The sequence below is a fragment of the Podarcis erhardii genome, assembly GCF_964252035.2.
Source record: "Podarcis erhardii genome assembly, chromosome: 8".
In the NCBI taxonomy this organism is placed as follows: Eukaryota; Metazoa; Chordata; class Lepidosauria; order Squamata; family Lacertidae; genus Podarcis; species Podarcis erhardii.
This window is the reverse complement of record NC_138499.1, coordinates 50,582,550-50,601,132: the sequence shown is the minus strand read 5'-3', so window position 1 is coordinate 50,601,132 and position 18,583 is coordinate 50,582,550. Positions and strand designations below refer to the sequence as shown.

Genomic DNA, 18,583 nt, shown 5'->3' with positions numbered 1-18,583 from the left:
AGTTGTGTAAATAAAAAGATCTTCACATTCTTCCATAAAACTCCTCACTGTAAGTATTTTTAAACGGGATTACATAAGCATGTTTCCTGGCTCCTGTGCAAACAAATAGCCCATAAAATGGAGCTTAAGGGGGCAGTCGCTAGCCTCATCCCTTCTGTGTGTGCTGCAGCTGTGCTCGCTATGAGAAGCTCTTACGCAGTTGAGGAAATGGCATGAGCTGGTCATGTGGCATGCAGGTTAGCTGCCTTATGCCTGGTCCAACAACCTGTTATCTCATGGCAGAAACTGAGCTGGACTCTTAAAACATATGCAGTTATAATGCAGGCACAGAAAACCTTCCAGCCATGGCCCAATTAGCTCTGCTAAAGGTCTGTGTTTTTCTCCACAACAGCCACCTGCCCCACAAGCTGAATTTAAGGTGGAATGTAGTATGCTTAACACTTTATATCTTTGTGAGAAGAGAGTATCACAGGAAGGAGAATCATAATAGGTGAAGGGGGACAGGGAAGAAAGGGCCCACAAGGTTGTCACAGGTAGCAGAAAGGAGAGCTGGGGAAAGACAATAGGGAGGTCAAGAAGGAAGAGGAAGCATAGTGCTAAAGTAGGCCTAGTGCTTTGTATCCACCAAGCCTACTTTAGCAAAGCCCTTTCATTCAATTTTATGAAAACCTATGTATGCTATATTAATTTAATTTTAAAAATCCCAGCGTTTTTACTTTTGTGTATGTTTGGAATTGCAGCCCCCGTGACTGATTTAGCACAGCTTGGAAGGTATAAAACTATCAACACAAACACAGTATAATCAGTGAAGTAATTAGGCACATTTACACTTTGTTTTAAAGCAACTGTCCAGTATACATAGAATATCACTATAATTCCCACATTATAATATTTGTTTTAGCTTTAAGGAGGGAAGAGAGTATGGATAAGAGGAAAGAGTGAGACTGGAGTGGTGGGAAGGAAGCAAAGAGGAAGGCACTGCGTCTCTGTTGTCCAATGGCTATTGTTCATCATTGGATTCTTCAAGAAAGAGATTTGGATTTTGGCAAGGCTTTGGGTGAAAAGGCCCTTCCCTTATAGACAGCTATCAATAACCCCTTAGTAGATCTCATAACATAGCTGACAAGACATAATGGTGCTAGTCTCAAGCTCTCTGGTGAATGTTCAGTGGGAATATGTAGGTTTTCATCCCTAGGGCTTCATTGTAACCACAAGGAAAGCGTACATTTATCCAGAACACATATGAGCTGAACTAGAGGGAGCGGGGAAATTAGTGGACAGGAGAAATGCAGTCCTGCAACAAGCCAAGGGTGTGTTTTTAATTAGTATTGAATTATAAAGTTTTAAAATTCTACATGATCCTAGGCTGCTATCCAGTTCATTACCACTCTTAAATGGTTGCACATTTAGAGCAAGCTTGTCTGCAGGCCCTTTTTATTAGGGCTTAGACAATTTAAAGCAGGTGAATTCAGCTGGAGAAATGCCCAGACTGCAGGCTCTGTGAAGTACAATGCGATTCAAAAGGTGTAAAAGGTGAAAAAATCAAGAGAGAGAACATTTAACTTCACAGCTGCAAGCAAGAATTAAGATACTGATTTGGTGCAGATGTAGTATTAACTGTTGAAGGGGTTTTGGAACAAAATTAGCTTTCTTTTACAGCCATATGGATAAATAGTCCAAATTAGTAAGAACCTTAAAATGAAGACAATTAATCGGATAAGATTTCATATCTTTAACTTTCTGTTGATCTTAACCAGTAATATGTGCTTTGTTTTGTATTGCAGTTTTGTTCATTATTGTTTAGTCTTACTTTTTAAGCTTATTCCTTAAAAGTTTTGCTCAGGGCAAAGTAGATATTTTGGCAGCACAACACATTGTCAGGATATGAGTTGCATATTTTCTATAAAGTTAAAGCACAGCATAGATAGGTGGGAGAAGGCAGTGAATCTTTCCTTTTCTTGCATGCTTCATCCCAAAATTACTTCTTTTTCTGTTGAGAGTTTCATTCTTGTCAAGGGAGACTAGGGGAGCAGACTTATTCATTAGCTGTGCTGAGAGAAACATCTTCAACTCTTCCTCAGCAGTCCCCTAGCAGCAGCAAATCTATCAAGCAGTCCAAACTATTTCCATCTCAGCTGGTCTTACTATGAACTGTAAAGTGACCCTGGACTACAGCAGGTCATGTATATAGGTGTGTTCTTTCCTTATGCTCCTAGATTTTTTTATTCTGCACTTAATTTGGGCTGCCTTCCTGAATCCTTGCTGTTCTCATTGTGATTAGCATAGCGGCCTCACAGGCTCCTGGTTCTCTCTTGTTTTGTATACTGTTTATTTCGTTTGGGAGAGGGCTACGTACTCCTCTTTGGTATTGAAACCATCAATATAGCTCCACTGAATTCCATACATACCATTACAACTTGAATGCAATAGAGTGGGCAATTACCCAATTCTGTAAGACACAGTTGTGTTCTCATCATGTCTAGACTGCTTCTTAGAAAGAGAGCAGTCTGTGAACAGGTCCAGATGTCATCTCAGTTTCACATTTTGGTATAATTGTCACATACAATATTCCAAATCCATTGATTGGATAGTGTTTGTAGATGCTGAATTAGCCATCTCAAGGTTGTTGGGGTTTTTATCAGCATATGATAGAAGTGTATTGTGACCAGTTTTCCTATAAAAATGGCAACAGTTGATGATTACATGAATAATAATAGCAGCAGCAACAACAACAACACAACACATACTGCTTTCTGTTTAACCCAAGTAGTCTGGATCAAATCATCATGTTCTCCAGTAAATGTGTTTGTGTTCACAAGTAAGTGTGAAAGTTGATTCCATATTACCATATAAGGCTTTTTGAAATTACTCCTATTTTATTGCAGGTAACCTTCCAAAATATGCACAGGGAATGATCCATTACATTTTACCAGTATATGTGTGCCTAGGGCTGTGCACCGATGGACTCTAGTTTCTCCCCCTTATTTATGGAGGAGCCATGTCCTGAATTTCATCAGAGGGAAAAGAATTTCTCCTAATGGTTGGTTGGGAAAGGAATTCACCATCAGCAGTTTCTTTCCCCCCCTAAGGTTTTTTCTCCTGTTGCTGCAAGTGGCAACAGCAGCAACCGTGCTGGCAGACCAGGTGCCATTTTGCATCCTCCACAATGCCTGGGCTGTGGTGTAATTGCAGCGTGGTGGCTGGTTGGGAAGGGGATAACAAAGGCCTCACACACACAAAAATGTGTTAAGATTCTACAAAGTGGCTGCCTTCTCCCAGGAAGCTGACTAACTGAAAAACCTCAGAAATTTCCTCCCAAAATGATATTCCAAGAAGTTTCAACTCAGCTATACATACTCTTGTGCAGAGAAGACGGTGAGGAAGTTCATAGAATGCTCTTCACCACGCACAATAATTTAGGTCAATAATATTTCAAAAAACAAAGATTTAAAAATTGTAGATAGGCACCAATCAAGCTTTGCTGCAAGGAAAGAAGTAAAATACTGAAATGGTTTAATATTGAAATTCTATTCCCACCCCCCAACATATTAATGAGTTTCAAAAGAGTGTAGTTTTTTGTTTTCACTTTGCCCTTCAGAAGCTGTTCCACTGAGTAAGGATGTGGAACTGATAAATATTGCATTTAGGTTTGGCATTGATGTATGCCCAGCATCCTATGGTTGCCCTTAATTGATTTGGGTTCTGAAATGAACATGCATTAGAGGCTCCTAATGCAGCATGCTGTTTGGGAGACTGCTCCTTCATTTGTGATTTACAACATTGCTGCTAAATTTGGGAGGAGAGGCGGGAATCAGCAAACAAAGCTGCACATGGAGCTAGTATAAAAGGGCCTTTATGCTGGTTTAGAAATATCATATTCACTTCCATTCCTTATTATTTCAGTACAGTCAAAAAGTGATGTGGGGGGAAACACTGCCATACTTGTGTCAAGCTTCTTTGGGAGTTATTTGGAGAGAACCAAAGATTCTTTAAATATTCTTCCTCTTTCAAGAGGGAGCTGATTATTCTCCTGCACCCGAAGGGCAGTGCTCGTCTGAGGAGTCTGACAGTTTAGAATTTTTTAAAAAACTGTGGATGGAAAAAGAGCAATCTTAATCTCTTTTTATTTAAATGGATGGTTAACCAAAGACAATAGCACACTGCTTTTTAGAGCATTTTCATTTACTGACTTTTCTGAAAATGTGAGCCATTCGTCTTGATGCCCAGAGCTGATAAACTGTCTGCTGTTCAAGGCACTGGGCATTCTGTTGAAACACTTGCATGTCAGTCATCACCATCCTGCAGAATTCTACGCCATGCATACAATTTTCTGTTGAATTCTGCCGCTTTGTAAAACATTGTTATTATATAACAATTTAATAGAAAACGCTGCTTTCTATTAAAACAGTGTATCAATCTGGTGATTTGTTTAAAGCCATTTGTTTCAAAGCCATTTTTACATATAATTCTTAAATGCATTTTAAAATTGCCAGTTCAGCTGTCAACACTGTGTAAACTGTAAATAGGTGGACAGTAAGTACAAGCTGTGCCTGAATTATTCTTTGGTCTTGTGGCTATTTTTTAAAAATTTATAAACAGAAAAACAGAAACCTAAAACCCATTATCAAGGGTCGAGAATAATTTGCAAAGATTCAATGCTCAACTTGTATCTGGAAGGAAATGCAATATCTTCAAAGAAGGCAATTTGTCTAACATGAATAAAGCAGATATCTTAAGGAAGCACCTGTATCCCTGAGAGAGCCTGTTGTGTAAGCTTACCAGTCCAGCTGTGAAAGCTCATGGAGTTAAAACAATTAGTATACTATGCTAGACTTTTTTGTTTGATTGATTCATTGCAGACTGTAGTGGTTCAACTGATTCCAACAATAACATTGTTGACTCATCAAAATGTTAATTATGATAACAACATATTTCTATTTCTTCCAGGCAATCCAAATTTTATTGTATGGTATGTTTATGGATGCCCTACTCAAAGCACTCAGTACAACACAAGAATGGATTGCATGAAAGGATTTTAATTCTCACCAGGGCAGCTTACTGGTGCATGTGTCAATGAGATCTGAGAGGCTATCTCAGCACATCAATGTTTATACTGTATCAGAGGAAACATTAAAAGCTGGATGTTAATAAAGCAGCCTCAAACATAACTAATGGACATTCTGGCTCTGAGCACAGTAGTAGCAGTCACAGCTGCTACAGAAGTAGTGATGCTTCCTGTCTGTACTTTATCTCCATTTGACAGGTTTTTTATTTATTTTTTTAATGTTGAGTTTCCAGGCTTACCCCAGTGATTGAAGAACCAAATAATACATTTAATGTTCTTTTGGCCATCTTGTACCCCAGTGCTATGCAGAAAGACATATTTTGGCCATTTTAATTCAAAGAGCAACACTTCTACATATAGGTGAAATGAATCCATGTTATAATATCACTTAATAACTCTATAAATAAAGGGAAGGGTTTTGTTTATATCAAACAATGTTTCTGATCTACTTCATGGGAGGCTTGGGACTTAGCTGCACAATAGAATTTAGAGTCACCCAAAAAGATCCTTCTTTGGGGCATTGTTCTCAGCCAGATGCACTTGCCTTTTGCCCCTCTTTTTTATTTGTATGATCTCTAGATAATGTGGCCTAAGGTAGTAGTATCCACATGGCATGGACTAAATAACAGCTCAGTATACAGTGGTGCCTCGCAAGACGAAATTAATCCGTTCCGTGAGGCTCTTCGTATAGCGGTTTTTTCGTCTTGCGAAGCAAGCCCATTGACAGCTTAGCGGATTAGCGCTATTAGCGGTTTAGCGGCTTTTAGCGGATCAGCTGATAAGCGGCTTATCAGCGGATCAGCTGATAAGCGGCTTAGGGCTTAGGAAAAGGGGGGGGGGAAACCCCGCAGGAACTCGCAAGACATTTTCGTCTTGCGAAGCAAGCCCATAGGGAAATTCGTTTTGCGAAGCGCCTCCAAAACGGAAAACCCTTTCGTCTAGCGGGTTTTCCGTCTTGCGAGGCGTTCGTCTTGCGGGGCACCACTGTATTAGGCTCAGAATTGAGAGGCTCTTCCTACTGTAAAATAAAGTGTGGGACATCTAATAGGTGAAAGGAGAGGCAAAGAGAGGAAGGATTTGGGTAGGAGACAGACATGTAAGATGGGTTTGGAAAGTGCCCCAAACAGAAGTGGGAAATAGATGCCTGTTACACACACATATGCATACATGCACATTGAATCAATTTCACATTTATATTTTGTGTTTTTGTGGGTATACATTTCCCATTTACATGTCTTTGTACAAGTGTGAGGAGTCATATGGAGAATGATTAATTACATGTTTCCCTGCTGGGCAAACCCTGAGTAGCTATTTGGGGCAGCACTAATGAGAGAGGTTTCTGCAGCCCTGGGTGTTGCAGAGGTCAAAGCATAGACAGAGGAAGGCTGTTGTGTGCCAGAGGCGCCTCAAGGAAAAAACAAACCAACTCAACTATCAGGGCATCTCAGTAGCAGAACATACTATCAAGTACCAGTAGTGATGATGTCACGATACTTGGATGGTGGAATTGCAACAAACTTGGGGTTTTTGACAGACATGAAATTTGGGAGGCTAGCCGGGAACCCCAGCAGCAGACTAGGAGAATGAGACAGAATGGAGAAATGAAACAGAATGGATTTTTAGGAGTGAGGATATCTCCTGGATTCAGTTGAATTTGAACTGAATCCTTATACAAACCTGCTGAAACTTCAGTCCTTGGAGTCTGATAGCAGTAGTGTTTAGGTTGTTTAGGTCTTTAGGTTGCTATGATTTAAGTGACTTTAAAATACAATCTTGCACATGCTCAGAGCTTTCATTTTTTAATCTGGGTTGGTAAACTGTATTTTGTTTGTCTTTTCCTCTAACATATCAAATGTAGAAGCATTTATGAAACATCGTGTGGCAGTTGCAGGATGGGAACAAGGAAACAAAACAACTTTATTCTGTGCTGAAATAATAATATATATCTGTCTGATATCTCTCTCTATGTGTGTAGCATTAAACCATTAAGTCCAGGGTCTAAAATTACCTTGCACCACTGGAGTGCTCCTGGCATGTTGGTGACTTTAGCTGTCTGGGTAGCACATAGAAAGGACTAAAGCTGCAAGCCAGTGCCGAGATTTGAAAGCAGGAAGTATAGCAAAAGAACATCATTCCTCATTTGTAATTTTCTCTTATTTTCAGAATGAAGGGGAGAGACTAGAGGCAGATGATGCATTAATATATGAAGACTTAGATGATGCAGAACATGGGGAAGAAGAATCTGAAGAAACCACAAAATTAAAACTGCTGCGTAGAATTGCCTCAATAGCTTCAAAAGTGAAGGAGATTATTGGCAATATTATAACCACAGCTGGAAAAGTTGTTGTTACGATTTTACTTGGTACAACAGGTGGGTTCTCCTCTTTTGAACAATTCCTCAAATCCCACAGGGATTTTAGCCCTTCCATAGTTAAGGTAAATATATTGCTGATTTTATTTACATGAAAAAATAATTTTTGTTGCTTAATTTCTTACATTAGATACAGTTGTAGAGCATTACTTCTAGCATTTTTTTAGAACCTATTATAGACCAATTGTCTATTTAAGAAGTGAAGTGTCACTAGATGCTGCATTTTTTAAATTTACCTTGGTGTTCACCTCATAGAGTGTATGTCTTTAAAAGTGAAGGATACCCAATAGAATATTTAATCTTTAAACTCAAGTGGTAGTGACAGAACTGAATGCATATGTGCAGATATTCAATCCCCCCCCCTCCATCTTCCTTTCTGAGAACTCCCCAGAAATGCAATATAGGTATGGTTAACTAAAATTATCTCTGGTAACCTTTTCAATTGACACACATAAATCATTCATATAAATGCCTTGGTGATTTTGTAGTGATGGGGGGGAACCTATTGATGTCAGTCCACAATCATGTTCTCACCTACAGTGGTACCTCGGGTTACATACGCTTCAGGGTACATTCACTTCAGGTTACAGACTCCGCTAACCCAGAAATAGTACCTCGGGTTAAGAACTTTGCTTCAGGATGAGAACACAAATCGTGCTCCGGTGGCGCGGCAGCAGCAGGAGGCCCCATTAGCTAAAGTGATGCTTCAGGTTAAGAACAGTTTCAGGTTAAGAACGGACCTCCAGAATGAATAAAGTACTTAACCCGAGGTACCACTGTATTTTAATTAGATAATCAGTTCAAATTTTGAGATGGAATGAAATGTACTTACCATGAATAATTTTATCCAGCTACTTACAGGTCTCCCATAAACTTCAATAAAAGTAGAAAACATGTATTTGATTTTAATTAAAGTGACCTTAGGGATTTTTTTAAACAACTGAATTTTCAAAGAAGTTGATTCTTAGTCATCTTGTTTAGCTTTCACATTGTAGACATATCATGAGTACAAAAGAGAATAATTGCCCTCCATTCATTTTTTTCTGTAGGAATGATGTTGCCATCGCTGACTTCAGCTGTGTATTTCTTTTTATTCTTGGGTTTGTGTACATGGTGGTCCTGTTGCCGAGTGTTTGATCCGCTGATATTCAGCTGTCTCTGTGTGTTAATGGCTATATTCAGTGCAGGCCACTTAATTGGACTTTACCTGTACCAGTTACAGTTTTTCCAGGAAATTATTCCACCCGATGACTTTTATGCCAGGTAGGATATTCTTATTCTTATTCTTCATTTGCATCTTTCAGTAAATGGGACTGTGACAAGAAAAAACAGCAAAAAGATTGAGTCATGTTGTGTGAGATATGCAAAATGTATAAATGAAGTAGTATGCAGTGAAGTATTTGAAATTTATATGTTAAATGCTGGGTTAAAGAGACATACTTGGTTGTATCCAGTGGTTGTGGGAACGGGAGGCAGCTCCTGCAACTCATCTTCCGCTTCTTTCCCTGCAGCTGCCTGGACCCTCCTGAAAAGCATCTTCAGAGGGTCAGGGCTGCCTATGAAGCATTGTGGGCTGTGCTTTACAGGACTGCAGTGGGAGGGGGAAATTGCCTGAAAGTGAGGAGCAAGGTGGGGCCTAAGTAAATTTCTTACAGGAATTAGAAAATGTGTCTCTCATAGGAAAGGATGGTGTCACCTGGGCAGATTCTCTGTGTTCAGCTTCTGTTAAATTCTTCCTTACTTTCTTTGATTTTTCATGTTTTACATTTGTTGACACTTATTTGCTGTTTCTGTACTGTACTGTGGAAGTTGGCATTCTCAGCAGCAAGAAAGTGTTTTCATCTGTGAATTTGAGAAGGTGTGTGACTATATAAGTGCTTTTCTGCCATCTACAGGCCACAAATTATTATTTTTTTACTCTTTCAATGAGGTTTTTAAAAAGTACTTAATTTGTTTATATAAGAATGCATGGTGCAGTTTTTCTTTTTTTTTAATTTTTTATTAAATTTTCCAACATACATTTATAGTATCCAATCTAAATTTATCACATATTTTCTCTTTTAGACTTCCTTCAACCTCTCTGACAATCATCCATTATTCAAATTTTTTAAATACGCATTTCCTAATTTTATATTGAATTTCACAAACCTTCACACACTTAGTTTTCATCAATACAATAGTCCTCTATCATTTACAGAACTTCTTGAAATCCCACTAGCGTTATTTGCTCATCACATACACATTTCAGATAGTCTGAAAATTTTCCCCAGTCTTCAATGAACTTTTGATCTCGTATATATCTGATCTTTTCTGTTAGTTTGTCCAGTTCAGCATACTCCATCAGTTTCATTCTCCATTATTCGAGCGTCGGCAGTTGTTCCTGTTTCCATCTTTGGGCCAATATTCTCGCTGCTGTTACTGCGTATTGGAAAAGTTTATAGTCCATTCTATTTATTTCATTTCCTACTATTCCTAAAAGAAAAGCCTCTGGTTTCTTAACAAACGTATATTTCAACATCTTTTTCATCTCATTATATATCATTTCCCAGAAGCCCTTCACCTTCTTACAGTCCCACCACAGCATGGTGTAGTTTTTCAATAATCTTCTACATCTAGCATAAATGTCATTTAAAGCAACAGTAATGCTGATAGTCTGCCTATGTGTGTGCTTTAGCTAGTATTTAGTAGGAAAAAGTAAGGTAATTATAACTAGCCATGCTCCAAGGATAATATCTATTTTGTAATACCCAAACGTTGTATCGAAAAGTACACGTTTAAAATTGGGACCCAATTTCATAAAGCATTTCAACCAGGGAAGGTGATCAACATTGGATAAACGCCACACATACCTTCTGTCTTCTTTGGTAGGTTTTCCCAAATAATTTTCTTAAGTTTTACTTTAATAACAAGGTAAAGACAAAGAGATTTGCCAACTTCAATCCACAAACCAAGGTCATAACTACATTATAGTATAATGAAAATATAGAAGTCATTTTTGCTCTGATAGTACTATTGAAATTTATATATTTTATTTAACAAAACGTATTTCATTTAACATTTGATGAAAAATTGTGCAACTGTGTTGCTAGAAGGTCATAGTATCCAGGAAGCATGAAGGCACCAGCAATGGTGTCTCACAAGAGGGAGAAGAGGCACCTTTGCAAGGTGAGCTGATGGCTCAAAGAAGATTAGAAGTCCCTGATTTTGGCAGAGGGCAGGCCAGCTGCTCCAAGTGGTGTCACAGGCAAGATGTATGTAGCTTCTGAGTTCACAACTCGTTTAATCTATCTGAATATGCCAAAACCATGGGATTAGGATTCTGCTTTGTGACTGCAAATGGCTTAGTCTCCCTTAAAGTCAACAAGATACTGTAATTCCCTAATAAGTTGTTGGTGACTTTTCCATCTCTTTTTTTAAATAGTGTAATCCATCTGGGACATGACTTTTGAAATTATGTTTGGAATAAATAATAAAGCTTTGAATCTGTACAAAGTGAAATTAGTTTACCTTGCCTACCTGAAGAAATTTGTCAATCCCTGTGCTTTGTGGAGTTGCTGAAAAAAATAGTTTTTTTAAAGTAATGCACTCCAGAGTATGAAACTACTTACAATAATCCTAGTTTGCTGTGTAGAGTAAGACTGCTGTCTTTTTAATTGGCTCAGCTACTGAAAACCTGTAACAAAACATCTTGAAAGAATCCTACCTTTCAGAACAGCACATGCCTGAGGCTATTGAATATTTTTTTGAAAATAAAAGCAAAAAGTAAAGGCAAGAGATTAACATAATAGTGAGGATAATTGCTTTCTTTTGTTAACAAAGGGATAAACTTACATTTCCAACTACACTGTCCTAACCAGTTTCTAAAAATTTAGCTGCTACAAATCTCCTAGGCACCCTTAACATATATTTAGAAATGCTGGTCACCATTTTTTAATATAATGATATAAGTGAGTTTCAAGCAGATTTTCAAAATCCTAGTATTCTTACAGATTAGTTCAGCAAACATGAAATATACTGCCATTAAATCCAGCAAATGACTGGCACACTTCTGAGAAGACACAGTATTTTACTGCTTGGCTCTGAATACATATTCCACAAGCTGCAGAATAGGTTTCCATCATTATGCCTGCAAGATTTTCTACTGTTCTGACTTGTACTTTAAATACTAGTGTCTGAGTTTAATACAAATTACTTAAGTTATTGGACCAAATTATATTTGCATAATTTATTTTATATTTGATGAACTTGCAGAATTTGGCTTTCGGTGTTATGGAATATTTGTTTAACTATTGACAGAGCAGAAGCAGCACTGCCAACCTAATGAGAAGCTAGTGGAAAGTATACAAGGAAAGAAAGGTTGTTGGAAATTTGGAACTGATGCGGAAACATTTAAACTTGACTGATGGAAAGCAATCCTCTTCATTTTGTCAAACTATAATGAAAAGAGAGGAAAACAATATGCATTTAATTATTTGTATAACTAGATGTCTTGTACGAAGACCAACACTTCTTTGGCTGAAGCACTGAATGAAATTTCATTATAAAAATGCTATTGCAAGAGTAGGATGATCTTGTTCACCTATGCTAACTTCTTTTTTTAAAAAAAATATATATTTATTGATTTTTGAGAATATAGATGTAAAAGGTCAGAAAGCTGTACAAATAAATGAAGATAAAATAAAAAACCTGTAAGTGAAGTACAGAGGTTCTTTACATCATCTTCAATATTAAGAAATAAATATGGAGAGATGATTTTACATCAGAATGAAATCAGATCAGAAACTGAATATTATTGGCTATTGACAATCATACCCACAATTTTATTTACATTTTTTAAAAAAATAAAAAATAAGCTGCTTTTGCAGATAGGTTCCTCTCAAATCTGGCAACAGCAATATAAACATTAAATAGGAATAATATAAAAATATATTACCATATTAAAATTTTGAAAATACAAGGTGGGGAACAAAAGTCACCAGAGTTACTCAGATCAGTAGCTACTGCCAGGGGAGGGAGGATCAGTCTAGCTGTTACAGGTTTTTTCATTAGAAAAGTACTTCAGTTAGCTGAAAACTGCAGGTTTGGAAAGAGACTAAGGATGCCTTCAATAGGTTGTCAGCACTCAGCTCCCTAGCAACAGCTCAATAACTGCAACTATTCAATTGGAGTATTTCTTCACCTTTTTTGATGGCTCTATCCTCATCTGACCAGTCCCAAAATCCTCAGCACTTAAACTGAGCATTATAGATGAGGAAAAAAGAACCTTGTTCAGTTGTTTATCTCTGGGACTTGTTGAAGGCAATGAGCAAAAGTAAAGAAAGCAAGTGGGAATTCTTATTTTAACAAAACTGGAAATTAATTATAAATGATGCAATAGGTGTGGAATCAGTAAAAGCCAAATTGGGTAATACCAGCTCATGGCTGAAAGGCTTTCCTCACCCCCAGTCTCTTGCTCATGTTTCCCAGGACTTTTTCAGAACTAGAATAGTCCCACACAGTCTCAGACTAGTCCTATATTATGAAGATCCAAAGTTGACCCTATCTAGCTGAACCTCAATTTGTGATGCTAAAGTATTTGAACCAAACACATATTTCTCTTAACCGTTGTAGAAACGTTTTAAGGCACTTCCCTGAGATGTACCAGAAATAGGGATATTTTTCTCTGAAATAGATCGGAATTAGATAAATGTTCTGTGGTATGTAGCCACCTGCCCTAATAAAGGAAAAATACCACTCACATTTGCAGATGCTTCAGAGCTTCAACCTATTTGACGTGTTTGTACAATTAATAGCAAAGCAGACAAACCCTCCCATGTGCCATGTACTGGTGAACCTTTTCTTCTAAAACAAATTGGCTATAGATCATGGGCATTATTTTGCAATGTTCAAAGAACACTGACCCAGTGAGATTAATGTCTGTAGCTGAAGAGTTTAATTTGCTATGCAGCTTTGAAATTTGATGCCTCCAGTTTCTTTTGGATGACAGTTGCTAGGCTCTTCAGTTGATTTTGATTCATTATGCTAGGACACTCCAGGATGTACCTCTTAATTCCAAAATACACCTCCTAATATAGCTTCCCTGCACGCTTCATTTGTGTTCTTTCTCATAGTCTCTCCTGTGTTTGAGGTTTATTGTAGGAACTGCTTGTTCATCATTTTGTAGAGCAGAAATAATGCTCTTTGACACTTCTCAAATATCTCAAAGTAGTATTTTACACCAGCTTGGTGGGCTTTTTGAGTTAACCATGTAAGGCTCTGAACTACTTTTCCTAAAGGCACATAATTTGCACCGTTTTTTAATTTGCCCACAACCTGATGTCTCAGACAGGTTTCTAGAAATTTATCGGGTCATACTTGGAAGCAATTCAAAGAAGATAAAAAAGCTCTTTCCACTTGCCACTTTTTTGTAGCAGCCTTTTGGCTCTTAAAAGAATATGTGCCTTTAATCAGCTTCTGCTGGTACAGCAGCAGCCATTACCAAGTGGGGATAGTTTGCTCACAATAGTCCCTGCATTGGTAACTTCAAGACTGGATTATGGCAGCGCATTGTATCTGGGGCTTTTCTTGTAATTGATCCATGAATTGCAGTTAGTACAGAATGCTGTGGCATAATTGCTGGTGGGAGGTATATTTTCCATGAGCCTGAACCAGATCTAATCTGTTTTTTAAAAGATTGTCCTGAATGTTAAGCGATATTGAAGCAGCCATTATACAGTGGTACCTCAGGTTACATACGCTTCAGGTTACATACGCTTCAGGTTACAGACTCCGCTAACCCAGAAATAGTGCTTCAGGTTAAGAACTTCGCTTCAGGATGAGAACAGAAATCATGTTCCGGCGGCGCAGCGGCAGCAGGAGGCCCCATTAGCTAAAGTGGTGCTTCAGGTTAAGAACAGTTTTAGGTTAAGAACGGACCTCTGGAACGAATTACAGTAAGTACTTAACCCGAGGTACCACTGTACTGAGGTAGCTCACAGTTGCCACCTCTGCCCCTACACTGCCTTTTCCTCTCACCTCTTCTTGCTAGACTGTTTGTTTGCTACAATTGCAACAAAATGGTACAGACACAGCCAGCTGAGCCACATTGCCTTCCTTCCTCAGTATGCAACATTGATGGGTGAGAATGGTACTGCATTGGAGGTGGTGACAAAGGGGTGTAGCAGTAGTGAGGCAACAGCAGGGAGGAGGAGGAGGGAGGAAAAGGCATCCCAACCACAATGTCTCTATACAACACTTACATAGCATAAATTAGGTTGGCATGAGGCATGTATAAGACACCTAAGACTGCTGCCTGTCAATTAATTTGGAAAAGCAAATAGCTCCAAATTGGGCTAGCACTATATGGTTAAACCATATCTCCTGCAGTAGTACCCTTGAAGTCTTGTTAAGCAAGATTTTTTCTGACGTGTGTTGGGTGCTTCTAAACCAGGAGTGAGAAACTCAATACAGCCCTCTGGTTTTCTCTATCTGGCACCTGAGACCTGAGGCCAAGTGACATCTCCTCCTCAGGTGACATCTCTTGCTGACTTTCCTCTTAATTGTAAAAATCATATCTCATCCAACCCATTCTGATGAGTATATTTATAGAAGCTGAAAGATTAGGACCAGCTTGGACATAGTTCTGTTAGCAAGATGCACTCTCTTTCTTTTTCTTTCTCTTTGTGTAGGCTTTAAAAAAAAAAATGTGGAGCCCACTGCCTACAAAAATCACCAACACATTTTTGATCAAAAAGAAAGTGGATGAAAACATATACACATTATCCTAAAATCTGCTGAAGCTCGATAGCCAGATTTCCATTGTTATTATTTTTATAGAACATCTGGAAGGTGCTCTCAAGTCATTGTAATGGTGTAGCCCCTTGTAGATCACTTTATTTATCACTTCCTCACTAAGTTAAAATAGCTTTGTAGAACAAATTTTCAAAGTATAAAAAAATCTGGATTGGTTCTTATTACCACTCTTCAGAGCTTTACTTAAGAGCCTCAGGGAACATAAGATGGCACTGCCCTAACTGCATGATTTGATATAAAATATATTTTGTGTTGTTAGTGCCTATACATCTAGGTAGCAATAAAATGCTAGTAATGGCTTAAGATAGCCCTTTGCAATCTGTATGGATCCCTGTGCTTGCATGTTTTAATCTGGGTGGTCTTCTCTTTAGATGATAGCAGGGAATATTGTTCCTTGTGCTTAATATTTCCTGCAGGGTATAGCAATAGTGGGAGCACCTCCCATCACAATGTCTACTCAAAGCTAGAACTGGAGGTCAGTGTGCATAACTGCAGGAGATCACTTGCTGTGCTTCTGGGTCAGAAGAAGGTGGTGACACAACCTGGTTTGGCTAAGCAGGAAGGAAATAGGCTATGCAATGTGCTTACATCACAACAGAACTACTTAGGATTATTTGACAGTATAGATCTTTTGCAGGTGTCAGAATCTAAGAAGAGGATTTTTTTTTGTTTTTGGCAGATTAATACTGCTTGAATGAAATGCAACAGCCAGAAAGTTAATTCAAGAAATATACTGTCTTGATATTCTGGATCTACACAGCCAAAACAATCTATTATCTTTTTTAAAAGTTTAATATTGAAATCTTGTTCTAAGCATAGCAGGTTTGACGGCAAATAAAAGTTCATGGTTGATTCTAGTTCATATTAAATAAATAAGTCTTGTGTGTTATTGTTGCCTGCCACCAAGTTTGTTAAAAACAAGAATAATAAAAAGTTAACAATGAATAAATGCATAAAGCTACACCAGCTTCTGCCAACTTAGCAGTTTGAAAGCATGCCAGTGCGAGTAGATAAATAGATACCACTGTGGCAGGAAGGTAAACAATGTTTCCATGTGCTCTGGCACTCGTCATGGTCCTCTGTACGCCAGTAGCAGTTTAGTCATGCTTGCCACATGACCCAGAAAGCTGTCTGTGGACAAACGCAGGCTCCCTTGGCCTGAAAGCGAGATGAGCGCTGCACCCCATAATCGCCGTTGACGTGTCTTAACCGTCCAGGGCTCCTTTACCCTTACTGCTGTGCCCCTCTGGAGTCTGCGGCCTAGGCTGCTGCCTAGTTGTCCTAATGATAGCATTTGCCCTGATTACATGGTTGACATTTACCCACAGGCTTAAACTTATTCAGAGTTTTATGTTCAGCCCCTCTGCATTTCAGATTAGTTCTGTTTAATAGAAAAAGTGTTGCCAGAAGGAATGTTATAATAGTGCTGGTTTTGCCATTGCCAGAAAAACTTTGATTCGGTTAAAGCAATGGAAACTAGGACTCAGTAGAAAAGAGGTATAGAGGAATCTGGGAATGAGCAATAAAAAACATATTAAAACAAAAGTAACAGTGTGTGTGTGTGTGTGTGTGTGTGTGTGTGTGTGTGTGTAGTATTTTCTTGACTGTAACAGTGTATTTGTATAGTGTAACTATATACACTATATCAGGCATCCCCAAACTCGGCCCTACAGATTTGGGACTACAACTCCCATCATCCCTAGCTAACAGGACCAGTGGTCAGGGATGATGGGAATTATAGCCCCAAAACATCTGGAGGGCCAAGTTTGGGGATGCCTGCACTATAGTTACAAGAGGGATAGCACTTTTGATTTTTAAAGTACAAGCACTGTCACAGTGAGCAAGAACTCTTTAGTTACGGCAGTGATTTCACAAGTGATTGAAGAAAACCTTGTACACACCCTAACATAGGTGTTTTTGTAACCTGTGGGCATGCGTTGCTTAGTATGTAGTATGGAAGAAAGTCGGTAGATGTTTCCAGATTGCTGCTGTTTAATTATGGTTAACTGGATTCCAGCTTTTCTGGACAAATGCAGTCATGACGTTGCATATGTTTTATAACAAAATGCATTTTTTATCATAGATAAATATTGTATCCATACAATGTCATTGGGATTTAGAGTTTGTGGCTTTTTATTAGTGGAAAGTGGTGCTACTTGTCAGAGCATAATGGTTAACAACAATTGGATGACCTCAGTCATTAAGTAATAACGTACTCAAGTGACTTGTGATGGATGTTTGTGTATGGAGACAGTCATTCTGTTCTGTGAAGATAAATTCTGATGAAAGAAATGTATCAATAGTTAATAAGAGAATTATACTGACATTGCCTTACAGGATTGTTCCGTACATATTGACATAATAACCTATGTATGTGTGTGAAATCTTTTGCATACTTACATTACAGATATATTTATATATAATACCTGAAACATACGATGTCATTTAGAAAGCATACAATTCAGGTGTCAGAAGTGCTTGCACAAATTTAGAAAACTGAAAATTGAATGCATCTTCTTGAAGTAAAGCTGTGCTGCTTTTCATGTATTAGAACTGTTAATAATTTCTTCAGTGTCACCATTTCTTATTAAAATGTTTATAATTATTGCATTTGAGTATTTGACATAGAGGATACATAGCAGGTGTTATATGGGAAGAAATGTGGCAGTACTAACTAGATTATTCTTGACCAGGATTTGCAAATCTTCAACCTCTTGGTTAAGATAGAAAGTATGGTTAGCATTGATACATGTGATCCCAAAGCTGGTTCCCTCCAATCTGCAAATGATAGTTGTTGTCTGTAGCTTTTAAATAAGATTTCTATGTGAACCTTTAATTAAAATTTAAATTCTAGGCTGTACAATCAAAGAGTAATTCTACACTACAAGAATAAGACAGCAGAAGCAGCAATAAAAAAAAAAAATAAAAAAAATTGGTGTGTGGGGTTGGTACAGGTGGGCACCTGCTGAAATCCGCATTCCTGTAGAGGGCCCTCTGCCAATAAGCCACAGCTAAGGTGAGACCCACAAATGTATATCATGTGTGGGAGTAAGCCTTCTTTTCTGCCTGTTAACCCCCGCCACCTCTTCTCTCCCCAGTTTAAGACTTTATTGGGGACGGAACCTGCAAGGAGACATGAATATTAGCAAAAGTAGGGTACATGCCTCCATTTTCAGATGAACCCATCTTAAGGTAGTCTGGTCTTTGCGATGATAGCTATATCCACAGTTGGCTACTTTGCTGTAGGTGGAAGTAGAAGAAAAACATTTTCCTGTTTTTTAAGAGAACAGCAATATTTCCACTCTTACATCACTATGCGCTTTAATGCTAAATCAGTATCTTGCATTTATCAAGGT

General features: G+C 38.2%; 1 protein-coding gene across 7 annotated transcripts in view; it reads left to right on the top strand.

The window, feature by feature from the left end:
• The window catches only part of PIEZO2 (piezo type mechanosensitive ion channel component 2), a 195,823-nt gene that overhangs the window by 106,576 nt on the left and 70,664 nt on the right, over nucleotides 1-18,583 (top strand). For all 7 annotated transcript variants that reach the window (XM_081873517.1, XM_081873521.1, XM_081873520.1 and 4 more), the window contains exons 6-7: nucleotides 7,229-7,436; nucleotides 8,486-8,699. In XM_081873517.1, coding sequence (XP_081729643.1) covers nucleotides 7,229-7,436; nucleotides 8,486-8,699 — 422 coding nt within the window. The remainder of the gene's footprint in view (nucleotides 1-7,228; nucleotides 7,437-8,485; nucleotides 8,700-18,583) is intronic.